Consider the following 24,228-nt stretch of genomic DNA (forward strand, 5'->3'; position numbering starts at 1 on the left):
CTTGCCACCAACTGGTGTCCAGCCCTGGCAGGTCACTCGACCTTGCTGGGCTCCCCAAAGGGTCAGCCAAGTTCTGCCTATCCTGAGAGAACCCTTAAAGCTCCAATTCTGCTTCACCCTGCTGGGAAATGATGTTCTTTCATTCTGATTCTAGCCTTTTAAGAGACTGAGGACAATTTATGAAATGTGTGCAATGCTCAGTGACTAACAACTGTTTCTGTCGTGAGCTCCCCATCAGTCCTTGACTCCTTCTCCAGAGGGTTCCACTTCGCAAGCCCCAGTCACATCCCCTGTCCTTTCTCAGAATCCCAATGGCATGAACTAGCCCACACATTGAACACCTACTATGCGCCAGCACTCTGCGAAGCAGCTCACCCTTATTACGGTCTTCAATCCTCACAACAACCTTATGAGGTCATGTCATCAGTCCTTGGGCACCCCTGCACCAGACCCCTTTCCAAGGGGAACAAGGTCCCAGAATCTGAACCCATCAGCAGCAGTAAAATGAGATTCAGGGCCTTGAAGTCAGACAGACCTGGGTTCAAATCCAGGTTCGGCCACTTACTGCCATGTGACACTTAGGCAAGTTAATTTACTTCTCTAAGCCTCTCTTCCCACATTGGTAAGTTGGGGATAATATCTACCTAACAAGCTTACTGTGAGTATTCAGTGGGATATTGTGCCTAAAGCAGTCAGTAAACAGTAAGTGCTCAATAAATGACAAGCATTATTACCTTCCTTTTAGCCTGAAGGGCTCTTAGAGGTTTTCAAAATAATTTTTTTACAAGTAGAACCCATTTTTCAAATGAAATCTATCACAAAACCCCATCTATTTCAACAGATAGAGGTGGTATTATCCCAGGCAAGGTCCAGCCCCACCTCGTGTGGTGGGGGGTAGGCCCATTAACCCCTCCCTTGTAACCTGGACTCTGAGAATACTCCAGAATTCAAGTCCAAAAGTCCCTGCTCTAGTCTGAACCAGCACCTGGCCCTCAGGATACCTTCCCCGTATTTCTGAGGCAACATCACTTGATGACAACCTCCCCCTCCACCAGCCCCCACCTCCCATGCCAGGTCTGCACCCACCTCCAGCTTCTGCTTGGTGTCAGCCCCCAGCAGGTCCCGGACATCTTCATTGTAGATCTCCAGGTAGGAGGCCCGGACCAGGAACTTGGTATTCTCTGCGCACTGCAGCGAGTGGACAGAGAGAGCAAAGACCCTGAGCCCCTGCTGCCAGACCTGCCCCTGCGACCCGAGCCTCTGCAGCCAGGACGTCATGGCAGGAGGGGGGACGTCAAGGGGAGAGGAGTCCCCAAACCCGCCTGGCCCTGCCTGGCTGTCTGGCAAGCTGCCTCCTCCTCTCCAGCTCGGCGCGCCCCCAGCCTTCTCAGAGTTGCATAATTCTCATAGTGCTATTGACTAATGGTCTCTCTACAAGCCTCATGGCAAAGGAAATGGGAGAGGCCTCCCCATTATTCAAGTGGAGAAATTGAGGCCACAGTTAAAGTCCGAACCAAGCTCTGGCCCTGGGCTGATCCCTGGCAGCTTTCCCCGTGCTAGATGTTCCTGGGGGTCACCAAAATGACAGGTACAGTGGGCTCTGCAGCTGACCAGGGTCCCAGGCCCTGTTTTGCCTTTTCCCAGATGCAGGAATCTCTGTGCATTGCCACGAATGGTCACCAGGGCAATTCTCATCTGCAGCCTGGACACTGGGATAACTGGTCCTGGTCTGGCCCATAAGGGCTCCAGGTCTTGGCTTCCCTGTCTCAAAAATGGGCATATTAGCTGCCTCTTGGGCCAGGTCGGGGTTCAGTGGGCTAATTATGCAAAGGGCCTTGCACAAGGCTTGGTCTGTAGCGATTCTTAATAGAAAGGGAAGCTATGATTTTTACAACCGTTTCTCGGGGCCAATGCTCTGGGACATCGTATCCACGTGACACGGTAAATGAAATGTTAAAATCCAAAAAGGGCAGGAGAAAAACATGGAACTGGCAGGTAGAATTTTCTCAGTTTTATGTTTTTCTCCCATCGCCTTCTCAGAAACCGGAGCCAGCCTCCACTCACCTGTGCCGAGTCAGGCGGCTCTGATTGCATCGGCGGTTGACACCACAGGTCAGAAGTGCTCTGGGACCATTCGTGGCAACGCTCGGGGAGCCTCCCAGCCCCCGACACCATCCCTGCCCCTTCCCTCCGCGAGGCCCATACCTGGACGCTCTCAAAAATGTGCTCAAAGGCCCTGGGGATGATGCCTCTCTGGGAGGGTGGGTCCGGCAGGCCCTGCATGGTGAAGGACTTCCCGCTGCCCGTCTGGCCGTAGGCAAAGATGGTGCCATTGTAGCCTTCAGTGACACCCTGCATGGTAGGACAAAACCCCGGTGCTCAGCTGGCCGAGCCCAGCCAGGCTCGGGGCCAGGCCCAGGTCTGCAGGGCTGCCTCCTAACTCAGACTCAGGGCCCCTCCCTGGGTCTCCCACCATGATGGCACTGGGCTGGGGGCGGGCAGTGTAGCGATGAATAAGGCACTGCTCTGTCCTCAAGGAGTTCACTGCCTGGTGGGGTAGGACACTGTTCCCGGGTGTGGTTAAGAGTTTGTGCTGTGGGGCCTGGCCACCTGGGTTCAAATCCAGTCTCCACCCTTACTGAATGTGTGCCCATGGGCTGGTCTTACTTGGGCACCTTGAGCCTCAGTTTCCCCACCTGTAATAAAGGATAAGAACAGCAGCTCCTCTAAGGCCATTGTGAGGTTTACCCTGAGGGCTTCATGCACCGGCACGTGAAGTGCTGGCATACAGAGGTGCTCACAAATGAGGCACACAAATGTGCCGGGGACGTGGGGGAGACCGACATATACAACGGCTTCTCATACAAGGCAAGTGGAGCTTATGTAACGAGAGAAGTTCAGGCAACGAGCAAGGAGAGGGAGTGCAAAGAGGGGAAAACAGAACGAACAGTGTGGGAAGAACCAGGCAAAGCTACCTGGGTAGGTCGGAGCAGAACTGGGGGAGTGGAAAAGGTGGCTTGGATTTTGACAGGTGACAGGAAGAGAAAGGCATTCCAGGCTGAGGGGACAGCTTGAGCAAAGATGCAGAGAGATGAGAGGCTGAGAGCAGGTGGAGCTGGGGCGGGGGGATGGAAGATGAAGCTGGCAGGGAGACAGGAGGCGAACTGGATGGCATCCCTTGAGTCAGTCTTCATGCCCGGATGTACCGGTTCACTCCACAGGTACTGACTCTCCTCTGTGCCCAGCACTGTGCTCTGGGTGGGACACAGCAACGAACAAGGCAGACACCCCAGTCCCTGCCCTCACACAGCTCAGGAGGTCACAAATTCTAGAACTTAGCATGGGGGAGGTGGAATCCTGTCTCAGAACGGGGCCCAGGCCCCGAGGGCCCACATGGCATCTGCCCCCGGTTCCATTGCAAAGACCCATCCTGTAGACCAACACGGGTCTCAGGATCCCCAGGGACTGCGGGTGAAGGAGACCGGAAGTCACGATTCACAGCTCCTCTGAGGGACAGGTCTCATTTTAGGGGAAGAACTGGACGAGCACCTCTCCACTGTCCAAGGAAACCCTGACCACTGTGTGGGTGCCTGCAGCTCAGCAGAGGGCCGTGAGCCACACACAGGGATGGGCCCCGTCACTAGGGAGAGGCAGTGGCAGACCCATCACCCAACCAGGAGCCTCAGAGGCAGGGGTGGGTACATGAAGCCCCAAGAACAACATAGTGCAGCTCCCAGAGTATCAATGTCACCCAAAACCAGAGAAGGCTTCTATATAAAAATAAACACAGCTGGGGGCCAGCCCGGTGGCGAAAGCGGTTAAGTGCACGCGCTCCACTGAGGCGGTCCGGGGTTCGCAGGTTCGGATCCTGGGCACGCACCGACGCACCGCTTGGCAAGCCATGCTGTGGCGGCGTCCCATATAAAGTGGAGGAAGATGGGCACGGATGTTAGCCCAGGGCCAGTCTTCCTCAGCGAAAAAAGAGGAGGATTGGCAGATGATAGCTCGAGGCTGATCTTCCTCACAAAAAAAAATAAAATAAAATAAACACAGCCACCACATCCAGTAGCGCAGCCACTAGCTGCACTAGAAATGTGCCTGGTGCAACTGAGGAACTGAACTTATTTTATCTTACTTCAATTAATTTATATTTAAAAACTGAAGCAGTATAAAAAATTTTTCCAATAAACACAATTTTCTTTTTTGTGTTTCATTTCATTTTAACTGTTAATACTTGAGCATCTGAACCAATTCCTGCTATAAGTGTAAAACATACCAGATTTCAAAGACTTAGTATGAATATCTCACTAATAGTTATTATACAATGATAATATCTATTACTATGTTTTATTGAAATGATAATATTTTGGATATATTGAGTTAAATAAAATGTATTATTAAAATTAATCTCACCTGTTTCCTTTCACTTTTAAAAATGTGGCTACTAGAAAACTTTAAATTATGTATGTGGCTCACATTATATTTGTATTAGAAAATATTGCTGTAGAGCTGTGCCATCCACATGGCAGCCACTAGCCACACGTGGTTATTTAAATGTAACTTAATTAAAATTAAAGAAAATTAAAATTCAGTTCCTCAGTAGCAATAGCCTCATTTCAAGTGCTCACTTGCCACATATGGCTAGCGGTACCTAATTGGACAGCCCAGATACAGAACATTTCCACCACTGCAGAAAGTTCCACAGAACATCAGCTGCTCTGGAGTGAAGTAGAAAATTTTACATGCATTTTTAATGCAAAACATAAGATTTCAAAAAAGTTTCACCCAACGACTGATACCTCCAGGCTCACGCATGGAGCAGGTCCTAAATGTCGGCCGTTCTATATTTCCACCCGGGTTCTGCCGTGTCCTCCTGTACTGTTAGTTACTAAATGATTCTCATGAAATCAACCGTTAATTGACTTTTTAACTTGGCGTCATCCTCAGCAATACTTCCTATGAAATCACATTATAGGTTGGATGAACTAAATATTTTTCTACTTCGCTTTAAACACATAACTATTGAAACTGAAATAAAAAGCCTCTGTCTTAGGGGCCAGCCCAGTGGCACAGTGGTTAATTTCACGCGCTCTGCTTTGGCAGCCCAGGGTTCACAGGTTTGGATCCTGGACCTGCGTGTGGCTCATCAAGCCATGCTGTGGCGGCGTCCCATATACAAAAGAGAGGAAGATGGGCACGGATGTTAGCTCAGGGACAATCTTCCTCAGCAAAAAGAGGAAGATGTGGCAAGGGATATTAGCTCAGGGCTGATCTTCCTCACCCCCCAAAAAAAGGAAAAATCTGTGCTAAATTGTCTCATGTCCCCTTTCTGCCCCCTCCCAAACGAACAGCTCTATGTCCCATCCAGGGGCCAAATGCTGTGGTTTCTGCCACATCAATGTCTCTGGAAACCAGACCCACCTCCTCAGTCTGGATGTGGTAGAAGCCGTGGTACCCGGCCCCTGGGTGGGTTGGGTGTGGGTCATTAGAGGCGACTCTAGGCCATGGGTGTGAAGGGGGGGCTGGGGATGGCAAAGCCACTGGCCAAAAGAGCCCACAGACCAGGCAGCAGGCCGGGCGGGGAGGTGAGGAGCTCAGGTTAGGACACGCCGAGCGTTGAGCGGGCTGAAGGGTGGGTCTGGGCTGGACAGCACCCAGGAGAGCTGAAGAGGTCACCCAATGACAGAGAAGATCAGGAACGGAGCCTGGACTCCAGGGGTGGAGGAGAAAAAGGTCAGGGCAGAAATGGGCAGTCAGAAGTGCTGGGGGCTTTGTGCAGCAGGACCTGAAGGGAGGGGCCTGGGCAGGAGGCCCCCTGGAGGTGGTCCGAGCCCGGCAGGGAGCCACACAGCCACCTGGCCCTAACGGTGCAGCCACTCCTGGCTCAGAGGCCTGAGCTGTGCTTTGCATGCTGCTCATTTAATAGGAAGCAGCAGGATGGAGCATGGGGACCGGCCCCGTGCTGCAAATCAAAACCACCTCTAACTCGTTCAGAGACACTCCAGGCCTCAGTTTCCCCATCAGGAATGATGATTCCAGCTCTACACATGTCCACAGAGCCTTGCGAAGATCAAAGGCTACATGCTGGTCTCCACCTGGAAGGCCCTTTTCTCCCCCTTCTTGCCTGGCCTACTCCTCTCATCCTTCAGGTCTCAGCTTAGACCTCACCACTTCCAGGAAGCCCTCCCTGCCTGCACCTCCCTTCCCATTCCCTCCAAGCCCAGATGTGCTGGCCTTCTTTATGCTGCCTAAGTCCCCTGGGGCTTCTCCTCCCACTCATCACCCTGGATCAGAGCTATTAGCTCAGCTGTTCCTCCACCTGACCAAGAGCTCACTGGGGGCAGAGTCGGGTCTCCTTTAGGGCCGTGCTCCTCACGCCTATGGTGGGGCCTGGTGTAGAGATGCTATTTGTTAGCTGAATGAATGAGAATGAACGTCTGTCCTGCTGAGTCTGAGGCTCCGCGGGTGTCCAGAGGCAGGTAGCTGACAGAATCGCAAGTAGTGGTGGAACTTGGGACAGAAGGAGAGCTGAGGAGAGAACTGACGTAGCCGCTGTGCCCTTAGTATCTCCCCCTCTGGGCTGGGGCTTCCTAAGGGCCCTGGCGAGGGAGGCTTGCTCCTGGCATTACTTCCAGGATGAAGAGGGGACTGTAGTCTCCACCCAATGAGCAAGGCTGAGGCCCTGGAGGAGGCAAGGCCAAGGAGGAACGAGATATTGGGGTCTTCAAATCTCGGACCCTGGAGGAGGGAAAGAGGTGTTCTGTGGGGCCCTAGGGCCAGAGCCAGGGCAGGCGGCTGAAAGCTCCGGGGAGGCTGGCCCTGACTCACCGTGCAGAATGGTCTTCTAGGAGCCTAGAAGCAGAGGTGGAAAGGGCTGCTTTGGGAAGAGTGAGCTTCAGCTCCATTCAGGGACTCCATGGGGGAGGGTGTGGAACAGACCACCCCTCAGGTCCCTTCCAGCCTGGGAGTCCAGGACGGCAGAAGGACAGCCTGGCCATCCCCAGAGCCTGGGACCACCCCCTGAGGAGAGCTGTCCTCATCCCCCGGGCATCATCTCTGGTCAGGCCCTGGCCACTGGGGAGCTCCAGGCTTCAGAACACTTCAGCCATCTCAAGGGTTTTGACTGACTCTTTTTTTTTTTTTTTTTCCTGTGAGGACGATTAGCCCTGAGCTAACGTCCGATGCCAATCCTCCTCTTTTTGCTGAGGAAGATTGGCCCTGGGCTAACATCCGTGCCCATCTTCCTCTAGTTTATATGGGACGCTGCCACAGCATGGTGTGATGAGCGGTGCGTAGGTCCGTGCCTGGGATCTGAACCCACAAACCCCGGGCCGCCGAAGCAGAGCACGTGAAATTAACTGCTACGCTACCGGGCCAGCCCCAGGGTTTTCACTGACTCTCAGCAGAAGAGATGGGGCAGCCAAAGGAGGGGATCTCGGGGATGTGAAGCGGCCAGAGCCTCAGGTCTCCTAATGTGCGCTATGTGGCTTCCAGCGAGGGAGGTGCACGCAGCATTTCCCCAACTTTTCCTCAAACGACCTGTGCCATCTCACTTCACTAGCCATTCGCTGACCAGTTTTGGAGGTGGGGGTAGAACGGAAAGAGCCCTTGGCCAGGAGACACGAGGCGTAGCTCCAGCCCCACCTGGGCCAGAAAGTCACTGTGGGAGCTCGGCAAGTTTCCTCGCTCTGGGCCTCACTTGCCCCATCTGTGAGATGTGGGTGCCTTCCCTGTCATGAAGCTCCAACCAGCCGCCTCATGTGAGAGTGCTCTAGAAAGTAAAGGCCCTGCAGAGTGAGACACTGTTGTTGCCTCCCTGTTCCTCAACTGAGGAGGAAGAAGATGGTAAGTTAGACCACAGGTAAAGGGTTTCCGCCCCTCCAAGACAAAGGCCAGGCCTTCTCTCTGCAGAATCGGGCAATGAGTGAGGTCTTTCCCCCACACAGGCTGGTACCTGCCAGTGCTCTCAGAAACCCGGAGGGAGGACAAGGGACAGGACTCTGAAGCTGAGGGAGGGAAAGCAAAGGCCGCGGCCCGGGAGGAGGAGGAGGAGACTGGGGGAAGTGTCTGGAGCTGTTAGAGAAGTCCCAGAGCTCTCAGACGACGGTGGAGGGCAAGTGGTTTTGGGGGCTGGATCCTTGTGGGAAAGGGGCTGGAAGGGACGGGGGTGAGGACCAGCCCTGGTACTGGGGACAGTGGAGACCCAGAGGTGACACTGTAGGCGGGTTCCTACAAAAGTCTTCAGACCAACCTGCTGGTGTCCGCCTGCAGCCCTCCAGAAGGGCCTTCCCGCCCGGCTTGGGGGCAGTGCGGGCCCTTGAGGCCCCTGCAGGTGGCCCCACGCCTGCCCGGCCAGCCCTCGGAGGCGGCCTCGCGGGCGCCCTCACCTCCACCAGCGGGTAGGCGATCTCGTTGTAGATCTGCTCGGTGAAGTGGTCCACGGAGTAGGCGCCGTCGAAGGTGAACTGCTTGGGGGGCTCGTCGGCGGCGCCCGGGTTCTGGAGGAAGCACTGGCCGCGCGCCGACTCCACGGTCACCACGGGCTGGCAGCTCAGCTCCCGCTCCCGCTGGTTCATGGGGCGGCAGCGCACCACCACCCTCACCGACTCCGAGGCCATGGCGCCGCGGCCGGGACACGCGACACGGGCCGGGGGACCCCGGGCGGCCGGGGGCGGGGCCACGGGGGCGCCCGGGGGAGGGCGGCGGGGGAGTCGCAGGACCCGGGCCGGGGCCGCCGCCTGCCCCCGCGCCCGCGCTCGCCCGTCCCTGAAGCCCGGCCCGGGCGGGGACGTGGGGGATCCGCGCTGCAGGCGCCGCCGCAGCCGCCCGCCCGCTCGCACGCCGCCCCGCGTTCGTGGTTGCTAGGCAACGCCCGTGGCGTCACAGCGGGCGGCTCTGGGGACGTCCGCGCGGTCTCCGCTCCGCTCCCGGGCGCGGGGAGCATCCCCCGGGGGGAGGCCCGCACGCGCGGGCTGCCTGCGGGGAGCCTCTGCCCGCTCCGCGCCAGGCGCCTCACATCCCTTCCCGTCGCTAATCCTCCCAGGCGGTTCAGAGAGGTTCAGCAACTTGCCCGAGGTTGCCCACCTAGGACAAGAAGGCCGGGCTTGACTCCACCTCGGAGACAGATACAGGAGGAGGGGCCTCACGAGGGGTTAGAGACCTACTGAGAAAGGCAACAAGGACCGTGCTGCCCTTTATCCACACCTGTATCGACTCAGGGGAAGGCTGCCCCAGAGCCTGTCACAGCCCCCAAGACAGAGGAGAGCTTCCTTCTAACGCCACCCCTCGTTTTTTCTAAGAGTCAATATTAAAAAACAAAACAGAAAAGCTTTGAAAGCCCAAGTCTTTTGGCTAGAGAGGTTCCTGGCCTCTCTCCCGTCTCACACAGGTCCCTCCGGCCACAATACCAGCTGTCACGCCTCCTCTAGGCTCCCCTTTCCACAGAAACTCAGCTACATGCCAGGCACTGTGACAGGCCCTGGGAGACAGCCCAATCCCTGCCCTCCTGGAGCCTTCAGTCTAGTCTATGGGGGGAGACTGACGTTGCAAATATCCCACAAACGAAAATCCCAGCAATGAAAGAATAATTACAAATTAAAGGACTAGTTCCACAGAACACGGAACAAGGAAACCTCACCCAGCCCGGGCGCAGGGGTCAGGGCAGGCTTCCTGAGAGCCCCTGGAGCTGAGACGGTAGGGTTGAGGAGTCAATCAAGCAAAGGGAGGGGAGGAGGACAAGGGGACCTGTCCAGGCTGTGCAAAGGTCCTGTGGCGTGTTGCAGGAGCAGAAGGAAAGCCTGAGTTGCCAGAACACAAGGACTTGAGTTGTGAATTTCCAGTTGGAAATACCCACTGAAGGTTTTCAGCAGGAGGGACATGATCCGAATAAATCTACCTATCCGATTCCTTCAGGACATCCTGAGCCCTTGAGGACGGGACCTCTGTCCGGCTCACCATTTGGCACCAGGTATGTTTGGCAAACAAAAACAAGGCAGGCCAACCAGACCAGGACCTCCCCTTTCAAAGGTAAAGTCTATACCAGACACTCCGAAGACATACATTTTATTTGTTTCAAGTACACACAGCAAGGAGAGCTGGGCTCCTCAGGTGGTGCTGGTTGGAACAAAGAGGAAACTGTGATCTATAATTAAGACACTGAGGCATCTGCACACAGGGGTCAAAAACCTTGCCCTATTTGTACCACGTGATCAATAAATGCTGTGTGAAGGAATGTTAAAGTGCTTTGGGAACATTCCCAACTTCCTGTCTAGATGGATAATTTGCAGAACAAAACACATCCTCATAGAGGTAAGCTTTGGCCTGAGCCTGGGCCAGGTACCCAGTCTTCTTAAACGTGCATCTCCAGGGCTGTGATCCTGGCACCACATCACCAAACCCCTCTCCTTGCCCGGGAAATGTGGGGCTGGGGCCTCCCACCACGGACCAGGTCTTCACCCCAGGAGGAGATGGGTTCTGGCAGAAATGGCCAGAAAATGAGTCGGGGGTTCCCACTCACATTCAGTGTAAAATCAGTGCTGTGGTTCCAGTGGAAAGAGCCCCCGAAGGGCAGCTTCCTCCTATCCTTTGTGACAAGAGTGACAAGGTCCCTAGCCAAGACCACTTCCTCGGCGGGGGACTACACCTTCGGAGTCTCCGCTCTTCTTTTTCTCTTGTTGAGGGTGCCCTCTTCCTTCCAGAAGTCAGAAGTCTGTTACCTTCAAGGCACTGAACAGTCACGTCCCACTCCCAGATGGGGGAGAAGGCAGCCTCCAGACTCGTGACTAGGTCTCTGCCTCAGGAACAGAAGTTCGTCTAAAATGAACTTGCTCCCTAACTCTATTCGGTAGATTCACGTCTGTCTGTCAAGTTTACCTATAAAGGGGATACCTGGATCTCTCAGTCACTGCAGGGCCACTGCCTTAGACTAGAATCGTTTCCCCGGACCCCCAGGACCCCCCCACTGCCCACTGAGGTGAAGCCCCCTCTGGCAGGGCCCCAGTCAGTTCTACATTTGGATGGTTCTGCTCTGACTCCATCCCCAATGGGGCCAGCCTAGTGAAGCGGCCCCTGACAGCCATGGGTAGTGCCACATTAAGGGAAACGCCAGTATCGGGGGGCTTCCCAGGCAGCCACCAAACCCAGACTGCCCTACAGGATGAGTGGACAGGGCCCTGGTCACCCCTCTAAGTCTGGGCTCACTGCTGGCCCCTCCCAGTCAAACGGCCAAAGGAAATGAGCGCGTGTGTGTGTGTGCGTGCGTGCGTGTGTGTGTGTGTCCGTCCTGGTGGTTCTGGGGAGGGGCTGAGACCGGACATCCCTCCCCAGTAAGCAGGAATCACAACCCTGTGGTTCTGAGTGGAGACAAACCAGCCTTCCTAAGCAATACGCTGAGATTCTTTGCCCTGCCTGCTGGTCCACGTCCCAACTGCACACAGATGTCCACCTGCACGTGGGCTTTGGGTGACATGGCTCTTCGTCGATCCTGCACTTTCTGCATCCTCTGAACCCCCGTTCCTCCGAACTCAAAGGAAAACTCCTTCAACCTCACATGACATGAGACACAGGCCAGGCTCTGCCTGCCTGCCTGCCTGGATGTAGCCCACAAGCTCCCCCAGGTCATCTTTGGTTCTCTGGGAGAGGTGGCTCGCCCCAGGCCTCTGCCCAAAGTGAGCTCTCACTCCCGGCTCCCCAAATACCTCTCCCTCATGTCTGGAGACGCCCTGGCCTCGGCTACACCTCCATCGTGAGCACACCTTCCAGCCCACATCAGAAAGCTCCCCTCCTAGGAGTAAAGTGAAGCCCAGAGACGACAGGCATCCGGACTCAGCTGGCAGGTTCCGAGAAGCCTGGAGCTCTGGCTGCCCCTCCTGCAACCTCGACGGGCCACACGCCCTGTGAGAAGCCATTGGCATCCCCATTCTCAGGGCTCCCCCCACAGGCAGTGAAGTGATGGAAGACTGGTCCAAGGGGCAGAGTGACTGGATGGAACTGGCGACCAGTAGGGTGGAAGGACGGCAGAGCGGCCTGCTGAGGCCCAGTAGCCAGGGTGAGGCAGGCCTGTTCACGTCAGGCCTGGCCTCCTAGCCCAGGCCCTGCAGTTCTGCCTCCGACTTGGCATGGCCCAGGGGCCGGAGTGTCCGGGGAGGCCTGCCCTCGGGCCCGCAGTCCTGCTCCTCATAGCCGGGGTTCAGGCGGCCCACGTCGAGGGAGCAGAAGAGGCTGCGCTCCGTCCCTGCGTGGTGCTCCACCAGGGCCTCCAGGCTGGGGAACTCCGCCGGCAGGTGCTGGGGGAGGAAGGGGCTTCAGTTCCAGCTCCCCCTTCCCCACGGTTCCCGCCGGGCACCAACACCCCCGCCCACGGGATCCTGCCCCACCTCAGGGAGGAGGGAATTTGAGCTGAGAGAGGTCACTGCCCGGCTCACAGCAGAGCCGGACACCATTTCCTCCCAGCCGGGACAGGACCGCCGCACTCGGCACGGAAGTAAGGGTGCACGTTGAGGACGCCCTGCGCGCCCACCCCAGTCCCTGGGAACCTGTGCTCAGGCCAAGACTCCAGACCTGGAGACTCGGAGGCTGTAGGAGCTTGGGCAAACCCCACTCTCTCTGAGTCAGCTCCCTCCCCTGCTAAAGGAGGCGTTAGGGTGCAGGGACACGAAGACTTTTAACAGCCGGAATTGCTACAGAAATGCGAGGCACGACCCCAGCCCAAGACTCGACTAGCCTCCGAGAGCCCCCTCCAGGGCGGGGCCCTAGGGAGCCAGTAGGGAGAGGTGGGGCCAGCGGGCCGGGGGGGGGGGCGAGGCCCGCAGGGCCAACGACGAGAGCTGGATGGAGCGTTAAATGAAGGGGGCAGAGAGCCAACGGAGGACCGCGGTGGGGGCGAGGCGGGCTCAGGACCTCAACAGTTAGACAGGGGCGAATGGAGGCCAGGGGCGGGGCAGGCTGCCGGCGCCCTCACCTCCACGCAGTAGCGGCCCAGGGGGTTCCGGAAGACCTGGTGGGGCACCACGCCGCACTGCGTGCGCACCGACAGGCACCACTGGCCGCTGGCGCCCGGCTCCGGCCACAGCAGGAAGGCCCCCAGCACGTCTCTCCGCAGCAGGGCGAGGGCACTGGGCCTGGGAGGCGGAGGGGAGAGCGTGGAGGCAGGACCCCTAGGCTGGACCCAGGCTCGGGGGCTCCCCTGGGCAATGGCATGACAGCCCACGGCAGGGGAAACCCAGCGCCCGTCCCGGAGGAGGCCCTCAACGAGGAAAGCTTTTAGACTTCCTTTCTAAAAGATTTCTAAAAGGGTCCTTAATTGTCGACAATTTCAAGACCCAATCAGGAGAGTTTGAAAGAGCTGACAGGCCAGGTGCTGAGGGCTTTACCTGAATTACTCATTGACCCTCTCTACAGCCCTGCAAGGACGTCCATTTATTATCCCACTTTACATTTAAGAAAATTGAGGCTCAGGGTGGTGAAGTCCCTGGGGTCACCGAGGTCAGGAGCGCTCTGCCCTTGCACAGGAATGTGCCCATGTCAGGGCCCTGGGGCAGCCCACAGCCTATTTCTCTGTCCACCCCAAACAACTGGGCACCAGCAGGGCCAGGCCACTCCTACCTGGAGATGCCAGCAAAGGCCCAGATGTTCTCTGTCAGGCTGCCTTCGCTCTCCACCAGGCAGGAGGGGCCACCAGGACCCCGAGGCCACGCCTCCCATGCAGCGGGAACTATGGAGACCACCCAGGGCTCAGAGGGAGAGAGGCTAGCCCCTCCCATGCCTGGTCCACCCCACCCCCACAGGCCCCATCGCTCATGCTTCGCTCCTCACCAAGCCTCCTCCCTAGCCCAGTAGGCACACATCCAGCCCCTCAAAAGACACATCAGCACACCCCACTCACACCCACTCCCCAGTTAAAGCACATCCACAGCTATACAATCACCTGTGCAAGCCCCCGGCACGCAGACCCGGATGCACTCACTCACATGGACACGATGTACATCCACGCACAGGCATCTGCTAGGCGGCACAGCCACAGCTGTGCAGAAATGGACGCTCAGGCCACCCTCTCTGACTCACACAGGTGCAGACAGACATGCGACCAGGTACGCATAGGGCAGGGGTGTCCTGCAACTCACAGGCCTCCCGCGCCGACAGCTGCAGCTGGGTCTCATAGGTGCAGCCACGGTAGGCCCCGGAGCGGATCACCTTGCTGCGAATGGCCTTCTTGCGCACCAGCGTGGGCGAGCAGTAGGGATTCCCCAGGCGGGCATGGCGGGCAACTCCACGGCTTTCCGACTCTGGCAGCTCCTTCTAGGACACCATGAGGGGCCCACAGGGTAGGCAGACTCAGGCCCAGCCATGGCAGGTCAGGCAAAGCCCTCTCCCCTGAAATCCAGCACCCCCCCATGGCCCCCAAACCCTTGCCCCGTTCCCTTGTCCACTGCTCACTCCCTGGCTGGGCTGCTGCGTACCCCACTGCCCACAGGCCCCTCCGCTGGCAGCCGCCGGAAGGAGACCAGTGCATGAACGTTCTGTGAGAGCTGATCACGGCCAAAGGGTTCCCGTACAAGGCCAGGGGGACCCCCAGGGCTGGACAGTGGCTTCAGGAGCACGTCCCTTGCAGGCCCCAGGCAGGGCTCAGGCTGTGCTCGCTCCTCGGGGTGCTGCAAGAGGTAAGCGAGCTGGAAGGAGCGGCAGAGCAGCAGGTGCAAGATCTGGACCTGGGGAGGACGAGGGAGGTGGACTCAGTTGGGGGAATTTTCCTGGGGAACTCCATAGGCATCAACCCACTCACCATTGGTGCATGCAGCCCCTTGGCTTGGGATACTCTTCCTCCTACTTGTCCCTTAAAACCTCACCACCATACAGCCTCCCCTACCAGCTTCCTTTATCCATTTAACAAATACTGAGCATCTACTTTATTCCAGGCATCATGCTTGGAGCTGGGAATCCACAGGCTAAATGCTCTCCTACCCCCACCCTGCACACTGTGTCAGTGCCCTCTTAGAGGAGTGGCTAAGAGCCCAGGCCCTGGAGTCACAGAACCTGGGATCCAATCCTGGCTCTGTCACTTAAGAGCTGCTGTGTGACCCTGGGTAAAGCCTGGCGCATCTGTGCCTCAGTTTCCTCCTCCTCACCTCCTTATTCTCCTTCAATGAAATGGAGCACAGAAAATCCCCAGCAGAGGCCCAGCACATTCTACCCGCCACACACATCATCCAGCCCCAACACGCTGGAACTGTGAGCTCCAGGGCCATGTCTGAGCCACCTGCCACTCCAGCAGCCAGCACAGGGCTCAACATACAGGGGTGACGGCAAATGCTTGCTGGACGGAACCAAACCCAGCCTCTGCCTGCCAAACGATTGGCTGCCAAGGCTCTGTTGTTCATGGCGGTCATCCTGGCTTTGACTTCTGGGATCTACCCGCCCACCCACTCGCCCAACAGGACCAAACACCAGAATGGTTCAAGACCTGGACCCAGTCTCTGCTCTCAAAGAACTCCAGTGACTGTAATTAGGGACAGACCAATGACAGAGCGTGGTTCATGTCACAGGACCCCAGGGGGAGGGGCGGTCTAAGGGACTCAAGGTGGGCTTCACAGACACACAGGCTGAGCCTTGAAGGGCAAGTTGGAACCTGTCAGGATGAGAAAGGGAAGGGAATTCTCGGCAGACAGAACAGTATGAGCAGAGACCTGGCAGTGTGACCCTCCAATTTCTAAATGCATGGCCTGGTCCCTAAGTCCAGGTCCTGGGGAATGCTGAGGCCACTGACTGGCTTTGGTGGAGTCCTCAGTGGGCAGAGCCACAGAAGGAGCCAGTGTGGTGAGGGGTGCATGCCTGAAGGGGGCTCGGCCAGCCTGGCTAAGCCCTCCAAGGCCTCGGTCCCTGGAACCCATGCTGATGCACAGCACACCCCTCACCCGAGTCTCCACAGTCGTCCCCGATACCTCTCCAGGCTGGCTGCCCACAAAGAGGTGGCAGAAGAGCTTGCTGGCTGGGCTCCGCGGGTTTCGGGCCATGAAGGCAAACTGGCAGTCAGCTGGGCACCAGGTGGAATAGAGGACGCGCCTCAGGGCGTGAGCCATCAGGAGCACCTGGGGAGGCGGAGGTCATGATGGCCTCCATCAGACCGCCACCTGGCCCGCAGCTGCCGGCCCAGTGCCTGCCAGCTCTGCGGGCCCCACACGCCTGCCGGAGGCCTCCTGGGCCTGCTCTCCAGCCCGCCTACCCGCTTGGGGCCCACCCAGCTCCTGGGGTGAAGAACTACTCTTCCCTCCTTCCAGGCCGGCCCAAACCCTGCTTCAGATCAGAACCCTCATCCTCCACGCAGCCACTGGGCTAGGATCCCTTGGTCCTGCCGGCTGGGATCCTCACACCCACGTTATGGCACTGAGGGGCAGAGCATTCACGGCCTGCAGGGCACAGGGAAAGGCAGTGGCGGCAGGCCCCGGGGCTGCACGCCTGGTCTCCGGAGTCAGATGACAGGGGTTCGAATCCTGGCTCTGCCACTCACTCTCTCTGACTTGGGCAGGTGAATACAGCCCTCTGAGCCCTTGTTGTGAGAAGTGTCAAGTGGGGACAGAACCCCTCTGATAGGGCTGTTGGTGCGGATCAGTGAGACCTCATGCAAGTGGCAGGGGACCTGACCCCAGAATAGCTCTGAGACACCATTTGCACTGGCGTCGTGGGTGAGTGACACCTGGAGTTGTGGGGTGCACAGTCCAGCACGTAGTTAGTGTCAACAAACGTCGGCATGCCCCTGGAGGAGGAGGACGGGTGTCCAAGCAGGGCTCCCAACCGGCCTCCAGTCTGAGTCTGGCCCCCATTCCACAGTGCTGAGAGGCTGGCCTCAGCCCTCTGGCCAACGCTGGGCAGGCCTACAAAGAGGCCCAGGACCTGCAAAAACTCACGGGGCTGGATGGTCCTGATGCTCAGGCCAGGAGGTGGCCCCCAGAAGGAGATTTTGGAGGGCAGTGTGTGGGGGGCATGAAATGGAGGAGAAACTATTGCCTGAGCTGAGCGTGCCCTGGGGGGAGGCCTGTGGAGAGAGAATGCCCAAAGGCCCAGAGCAGGCTGGGAAGCCGGGGTGGCTCAAGGGGCAGCGCAGGGTCTGGGTGGAGGCCAGGGCATCCTGAGGGGGTAGGACACCTGTCCTGTCCAGTCCTCACCTGCACCCACATGGGCTCCTACCTCACCCTCCCCGCTGTAGATCTTGAGGCCCTGAAGGCTGAATTTCAGGATGACGGCCCGGCGTCGGGGACAGTCCTGGGTGGGAGACAGTTGGTGGGGCGCAGGCATTACCTCCCAGGCCTTCCCAGCCCAGCCTCAGTGCCAGTCACCACAGGCTGGTCAGCCAATTCCAACCCACCTGCCAGGGGACCGAGCCCTGGACAGTGGACCAGCCAGGAGCCGGGGAAGTGTGGATGGCAGACCACCCCTCAGCCAGAGCCATAGCTGGCCATGTTATGACCATCCCCCACATCTCCCACCTGTGCCTTCTACTTGTGGGGCACAGGTCACAAGTGCCCAAGGGAAGGGGGTCCCTGAGCATAAGGGACATGGCTCCAGGAACCTGGGTGTGGCCCTGACTGGGCCCACCTCTCAGAATGGCTTTGGTCCTGCCCCTCCCTGGGCCTCACTTGCTCCATCACTAGGATTGGGGGGTGGGGCGGATCAGACAGTCTCAGGGGCCATTCCCAGCCTGACACTCCACGGCTGTGCTCCCCACCAGGGAAGTGCCCCCCCAGCTCCCCAGCCCCCTACCTTCAGTGCCCACAGCTGTTGTTGCACCAGCCACACGCTCTCCTGGGTGTCCAGGTCGTCCACTGGGAAGGAGCCCACATACTGCTTAGGGGTGGGTGGGGGTCAGAGGGTGGCAGGGGACTCAGGCCCATGGCTCCTGATCCCCGTCCTCCCCAAATTCCCCCCCAAACAAACAATCTGCTGTTAGATAAGTGTAGACAGTGACAGAGCACTGGACTCGGAGTCCAGGCTCTGCTACTTTCCCAGCAGGTGACCTTGGTCAAGCCCCTCAGCCCCTCTGAGGCCCCATCTCCTCAGCTGTGCGCACACACACATTCCAGAGCCTAGGTCAGGGAGGGAAGACATGGAACTAGGTCCTTGACCCACAGCTCCTCCCCACCCCTGGGGCCTGCCACTGTCACAGGCCACCAGAGCACACCCCACAGGGCGGCCCCACACACCTGGGCGAACTTGGTGATGCACCTGGGCCGGTGGGGGCCAGGGCCACAGTCGGAGGCCCTCCGACCCCCTGCCCCAGCCTTCTGCATGGCCCCCAGGGTGTCCGGCTTCAAGCTCCACAGGAGAGAAGGCTGCAAAGGGTAGGGGGAGAAGTGGGTTCCCAGGCAGCGGAGCCACAGTGCTCCCCATCAGAGGCCCATGAGCCCCTTCATCTGACAAATCCTTACTGAGCGCTTGCTGTGTGCCAGGCAATGTCCAGGGCATTGGGGACACAGGGGACACAGAACTCTGAACAAAATGACAAACTCCCTGCCTACCCTCATGGAGCCAACATTCTCGTGGGGGAGAAAGACATCATTACACTAAATGATAAAATATGGAATATGCTAGAGGATGATAAAGCAGAGAAGAGGATGCAAAATGCAGGTCGGGGGTGACTGCAGCCAGGAAGGCCTCAGTGAGGACTGAGGTGTGGGGAGAGGGCTGAAGGAAGTGGGGTGGCAGTCCCACTCTGTGCTCTTGCTGGGCCTGCCCTGGGGTGGAAGTAGAGGGTACAGACAGGTAACCAGCCTGTGCAAAGCGCTGGGAGGGGGGCGGGCAGCAGTCTGGGAAGGCACCACCCAAGAGGAAGGGTGTGACAGCAACAAGAACAGCCTGCAAAGGCACAGAGGAGTGAAAACAGCTGGGGCCCTTAGGTAGAACTTACCAGGGCAGCAGGCTGGAGCCGGGCTGGGATCAGCCTTAAATGTCACACTAGGGAATTTAGGTTCTGCCCTGTGGGCAGTGGGGAGCCACAGCAGGTTCCAGGGCAGGAGCTCTGTAGTCTACGGGGGTGACCCCTGAACCGGATGGCCAGGACTGCTTCACAGGCCCCGCCTGACTCCAGCCCCTGCCCGAAGCCCCAGCTCCAACCAGACAGTGCACTGATGCTGAGTCAGGAGGAAGGGAAGGTGGACAATTGCCCTGGGGGGCTGAGCAGTCCTGTCCCCTAGCCCAGCCCAGGTTCTGGTCTTTTCTGGGGCCCCTCTCCCAGACCCACTACTGAGGAGAGGAGAAAACCTCCCTTATAGACTGTCCTCAAGGGCAGGGGAGCGCTTTCTCCCCATTGGAGCTCAGGACCACAGCTGGTGCTCAATGAATGTGGAATAAATGCATCACAAAAAGGAACGGCTGAATGCCTCTGCCTAGGTCCCCAAGGACTCAGCTCCCTCAGTCTTGCCTGGGGCCAACTTAGACCCCCACCTCTGTCCACCATCCTGGCTGGCTCTGTCTCCCCGGGCTACTTATAATCACTGCCCTTGGGATCAGAGAGATCTGGGCCTAAATCCTGTGTGACTTTGGGCAAGCCACCTCACCCCTCCGAGCCTCCATTTCCTGATCCCAAACCTGGGATAATGTGAGGACTCGATGAGAACTGAATGGAGGAGCAGGTACCCAGCACGATGCCGGCCAGGCTCTGAGCCCATGCTCAACAAATAAGGTCTCACAGGGGAGGGGGGACCCCAAAGCCTGCTGTTCAGGATGGAGCTCGGGAGGATAGCGAGACCTGACCACGTTCAGTCCCCTCCTTGTACCAGGCCACACCTGAGACCACCCAGTCCAGAGGAGGGTGAGGCAGGAGAGGAGGCCTGCCTGCCAGAAGGCAGGTATCAGACAGGGCGCTGGGCAGGAAATGGGTGCGTCCTGGGTGAGCTCTACCCACCTTCAGGAGTCTTTGCAGAAGGAGGGTCTGGGTGCTTTGGAACCGACACTCTCAGCACCAAGAGCCCGGGAACAGCCTCTACCTCTGCCTGCCCTGACCTTCAGTCCAGGCTCAGGCCAGGGTGGAGGCGCCAGCAGCAATCGACTCCTTTTGGTGAGCGGCCAGCACGGAAGAGCCAGAAAATAAAGGCTGCACGGCACCTTGGCGCCTTCCTGGCTCCTCCCTCCTGCTTTTCTGGGCCCTCACACCCCTCTACTCCTTGGTCTCGATCATTCTTCACATCATGTCCATTACCTATTGTTTGTTTTATGTTTAAATAAAGTCAGGTCAGGGCCGGCCCCGTGGCTTAGCGGTTAAGTGCGCGCGCTCCGCTGCTGGCGGCCCGGGTTCGGATCCCGGGCGCACACCGACGCACCGCTTCTCCGGCCATGCTGAGGCCGCGTCCCACATACAGCAACTAGAAGGATGTGCAGCTATGACGTACAACTATCTACTGGGGCTTTGGGGAAAAAATAAATAAATAAAATTATTAATAAATAAATAAATAAATAAAGCCAGGTCAGATGTGCAACTGGCGCAAAAGTGACATGGCCCCAGGGCCAGGTAAGGAGATGGGCTTCCAGTGAACTCGCCTCTTCCCTGCACAATCACATCACGGGCTAGAGTGCCCTGCGCCCGCAGGCGGTGGGGAACAGAGGCGGCAAAGACCAAGAACCAAATGGGGCGAAAGGGAGAGACAGAACAGAGGATGAAAAGGCAGCAAGCAAAGTGGGAACAGAGAGGGGTGAGGAGAAGACAAAAGAAGGAAGGCTAAAGGAAGGCTGGGGGGAGGGCGAGATAGGGAACACATTTCACATCCGGCCTGTGCTGCTGACACAGCCCCTCAGACACCAAGAGTGGAGGATGGGAGGGAGCCACACGAGCTATCACACACACACACACACACTCGCTCACACACGCCGGGACAGCTGTGTCCAGGGCTGCCAACAGCCTCCTCCCTCCAGATTCAGAGCTGTGGCTTGCTGGGGGACACCCCAGTGTCCAGGCTGTGGGGGTGTGGAGGCCAGGCCACAGGCCCTCTTATGGGCCCCACCACACCCACCATCACCTGAGCCTTCCCCCATCCCCAGGAAACTGGAAGTTTCTTCTTTTTCCTATACCTCCCTCCCAAGCTGGAGGGGCACAGCGCATTTCAGCCCCAGGCCTTAAGTCAGGGCCTGCCCAGGGGGTCCAAGAGGGCACCAGGCTCACTCTCACCCTGGAAACAGACCTGCTGACCCATTCCAGGCAAAAACATCTGCTTATCTCTTTGGACCAGACCTGTTTTTCCAAGGTTTTGCACAGGAGCCTGGCTAGGCCAGCACCTTCCTAAGGGGACACATTCGGAATGGGGCTGGGGCTCTTCTCTTGCTCCTCTGAGGTTTTCCAGGTGGCCCTGCTTAGAGACAGGGGACTGGATGGGTTGACTTGCCTCGAGCGTCAAGGACAGAGGCCCTCTGCTGCACTGCACCCTAGCTGAGTTGTGCATAAGGAGGGCCCACCTTCACAGCATCGTGGGAGACCACTCAGCCTGGGCTTACCAAAGGGTGGCTCGGGGGGTGAAGTCACTTGCCCACGGTCACAGAGCATAAGGGGGTAGCTGGGAAGCAAAGCCAGGTCTCTTTCCCTAGGCCACGGCAGTGCCCTTCTGCTCAGACTCCCCTCCCCCAAGTAAGCAGGGCGTCCATCCTTGAAGTTTGATGAGTCCCTGCCTATCCAGCAGCCCAGAACTCCTGAGGTGTTGGGGGCTGATCTGATCAGCAAAACAGCTGCTTTCTCTCTCTGATTGCCGTCTCCGCCAGATGGTCTGGGGCTGCCAGAGCCACTCTGCTCACCTGCCTCACCCCCACAGAAGAGACCCCCTACCCCACCCCCTGGTGGTACACCCACCTGCCCTAGGCCGCGGGGTGGGAGGAGACTGAACCCTGCAGCCTGGGGTCAAGATCGTGGATTGTGGGGTCCGAACAAGATTGGCTGATGTCACCAGGCCAAGGCACTTAACCTCTCAGCCTCCATTTCCTCAGCTGTAAAGTGGGGATCATAATAGCAGCTACCTCGGGTGTTGGTCATCTATCTACTCCTTCTGAGAGTATTTCCGGGCGGTGGTGAGGAGAACAAAGTCGCAGCCCTCCGAGCAGCACGCAGGCTGGGCTAGGGGGACGCACCAGAAAGCAAAAGCATTTCAGGGGGCTTAAGTGATTTGGAGGAAAATACAGCAGGGAGAGGAGGGGAGAGAGGGAGAGAGGGAGAGGGAGAGAGAGAGGGAGGGAGAGAGAGGGAGAGGGAGAGAGAGAGGGAGGGAGAGAGGGAGGGAGGGAGAGAGAGGGAGAGAGAGGGAGAGGGAGGGAGGGGGAGAGAGAGAGAGTGTGTGTGTGTGGCAGGTGGACGGTCTCTCAGAAGAGAAGACACTGAGCGCAAAGTGCTGTTTTCAGGATGAAGTGGGGCCGAAGCCTCGGACGGGGCCCGCGCCCAGGCGGTACACAGCGCTCCACAGCGTGGGTTATTAGTCCTGCTAGTATTGTGATTCCTGCGGAGCCGCCTGGCTTTCAGTGACAGTCCCCGGCCCGGGGCAGAGGGGCGAGCGAGGCAGGACGCTGGAGGCGCGGTGGAGGTGACGGATGGTGACGGTGGAGGTGATGGACGGTGAGTGGGATGGAGGGAGGGGACGGAGGTGCTCCTCCCCACCCGAGACCCTCCCTCATCTCTGAGCCTGGGGACCCAGCCCCGCTCCCGCCGACCCAGTGGCCCCAGCCCCGGCCCGGATCCCCGGAGCTCACTCACCCCGCCGGCCGCGTCTCGAGTGGCGTCGCTGCAGCTCGGCGCCGCGACCCCGGCGCAGTCTCCGCCCCCGGCCCCGGCACTCGCCCCGCCCCTACCGCCCCCGCGCCCCCCGCCCCGCGCGCCCCCCACGTGGCCGCGGGAACCAGCACCCGCCATCACCTGGCTGTGGCGCCCGGCCCTCGCCCACCAATCGGCGCCCCCGGAGCGGCTCCGCTCCGCCGCGCAGCCCAATCAGCGGCCGCGACGGGCTCTGGCCCCGCCTCCTCCGGCTCGCGCCCCAGCGCTGCGCCTTAAAGGGCTGAAGGTGCCATCTCCGCCCACCTAGGGCGCCTCTTCCCAGGCGGGGGGCGCTGAGTGGCCCGTTCCGTCCTGACGGTTCCCTCCTCCTGGAGAGTCCCTCCCCTCCCGCCCCCTGGCTCGGCACCAGCAGCTCCTCCTCCGAGAAGCCTTCCTTGACCACCAGTGACTCTTCCACCCCCTGCAGAGCCCTCGCGACTCTTGCTGGTCATCCCGCTCCTCTTACTACAGCAAGCGGCGCGGATCAGGAGAGGCCTCCATCCCCAGTGCGCGGGACAGAGCCCGGCTCGTAGGAGGCATTCAGTGATTGCTGTCTCGGCGAGTGAATGAATGCGCTCAGGACCTGGCCTCTGGGGGAACCGGACCATTCTCACCCCTCCTTCCCTCACCCCCAGACGGCTGGGGTGGGGGGTGTCGCGCATCCTCTTCTTCACCCTCTTCCCGCCGGGCCGTTCTCGTGGGAGGATTAACTGGGCCTGCCCAGCTCAGGGCCCGCTCCCAAAAGTCTTGGCATGAACGTTATCACTGCGCAGGGGCCGTGACCCTGTCCTTCGGGGAAATCCACTTAGATGGGGGAAAACTGGTGAGCAAATCCAGCCAGAAGTGTCAGCCACAGCTTTGAGCTGGAGAGCACTTTGTTCCCTACAGGCCAAACACCTGCAGGTGCCAAAAAATACATAGCAAACCCGATTCATCTCAGCCTTTAGCGTGAATTAAACCTGTAATCTGCAGAGAGGAAACACCAGAAACCGCCTATGCGCCATGCCTCAGAAAGGCCCGACACAGGGGCTCAGGTCCCGGGGGGACCAAAGGCTGCACCCCAGGAGGTGAACACTCCGACTGAGGTGGGCACAGCAGAGAGACTCGGCCTGGGTCTGGGGGCCTCAGGGGAGTTCCAGGAGGAGGCAGGTTTGAGCCATGTGCCTACTGGGCATTCCCTTTGTCTCCCCAGAGCATCTGGATGCCCTTGCAGAGGCAGCAGTGAGGTGTAATGGTTAGAGGCTTGGCCCCAAATATGGGCACTTCCTCTTACTACATGTGGGACCTTGGGCAAACACCTTAATCCCTTTAAATCCTCGAGTGCCTCATCTCTAAGTGTTACTAACACTGACTCACAGGGACATGAGGATCCGAATGAATAAAGGTGGACAAAGTGCTTGGCACAGTACCTGACCCATAATAAGTGAAGCCCTCAGTAAATATTAGCTAGCGTTAGGCTT

General features: G+C 58.4%; 2 protein-coding genes across 9 annotated transcripts in view; both read right to left on the bottom strand.

Annotated features, from left to right (window-relative positions):
• KIF17 (kinesin family member 17) overlaps positions 1–8,618 on the bottom strand; it is a 44,709-nt gene extending 36,091 nt beyond the window's left edge. For both annotated transcript variants that reach the window (XM_058553089.1, XM_058553088.1), the window contains exons 1-3: positions 8,388–8,618; positions 2,206–2,352; positions 1,087–1,188 (exon numbers count right to left, since the gene is read on the bottom strand). In XM_058553089.1, the coding sequence (XP_058409072.1) occupies positions 1,087–1,188; positions 2,206–2,352; positions 8,388–8,618 (480 nt within the window). The remainder of the gene's footprint in view (positions 1–1,086; positions 1,189–2,205; positions 2,353–8,387) is intronic.
• Positions 8,619–11,725: 3,107 nt separating this feature from the next.
• SH2D5 (SH2 domain containing 5) lies at positions 11,726–22,740 on the bottom strand. 7 transcript variants are annotated; one of them, XM_058553093.1, is made up of 10 exons: positions 22,712–22,740; positions 18,192–18,320; positions 17,752–17,835; positions 17,179–17,253; positions 15,909–16,082; positions 14,457–14,705; positions 14,121–14,295; positions 13,603–13,711; positions 12,959–13,118; positions 11,726–12,284 (listed from the first exon to the last, which is right to left on the bottom strand). In XM_058553093.1, the coding sequence occupies exons 2-10, from the start codon at positions 18,276–18,278 to the stop codon at positions 12,081–12,083; spliced, it is 1,317 nt and encodes a 438-aa protein (XP_058409076.1). In that variant the 5' UTR covers positions 18,279–18,320; positions 22,712–22,740; the 3' UTR covers positions 11,726–12,080. The 7 variants fall into 7 exon arrangements, with proteins under 7 accessions (XP_058409076.1, XP_058409075.1, XP_058409074.1 ...); XM_058553092.1 differs by lacking the exon at positions 22,712–22,740 and adding an exon at positions 18,896–20,006; XM_058553091.1 differs by lacking the exon at positions 22,712–22,740 and having other exon boundaries at positions 15,936–16,082; positions 18,192–20,006.
• Positions 22,741–24,228: the final 1,488 nt, after the last annotated feature.

The sequence above is a fragment of the Diceros bicornis genome, chromosome 13 (genome assembly GCF_020826845.1).
Source record: "Diceros bicornis minor isolate mBicDic1 chromosome 13, mDicBic1.mat.cur, whole genome shotgun sequence".
Lineage (NCBI taxonomy): Eukaryota > Metazoa > Chordata > Mammalia > Perissodactyla > Rhinocerotidae > Diceros > Diceros bicornis.

Coding starts and splice junctions, on each gene's coding strand:
- SH2D5 (XM_058553093.1), bottom strand. CDS start 18,278: ATGCAGAAGGCTGGGGCAGGGGGTCGGAGGGCCTCCGACTGTGGCCCT. Junction 14,296..14,456: donor AGGGGCCTGTGGGCAGTGGG/GTACGCAGCAGC, acceptor ATGGTGTCCTAG/AAGGAGCTGCCAGAGTCGGA. Junction 13,712..14,120: donor GCTGTCGGCGCGGGAGGCCT/GTGAGTTGCAGG, acceptor TGGTCTCCATAG/TTCCCGCTGCATGGGAGGCG.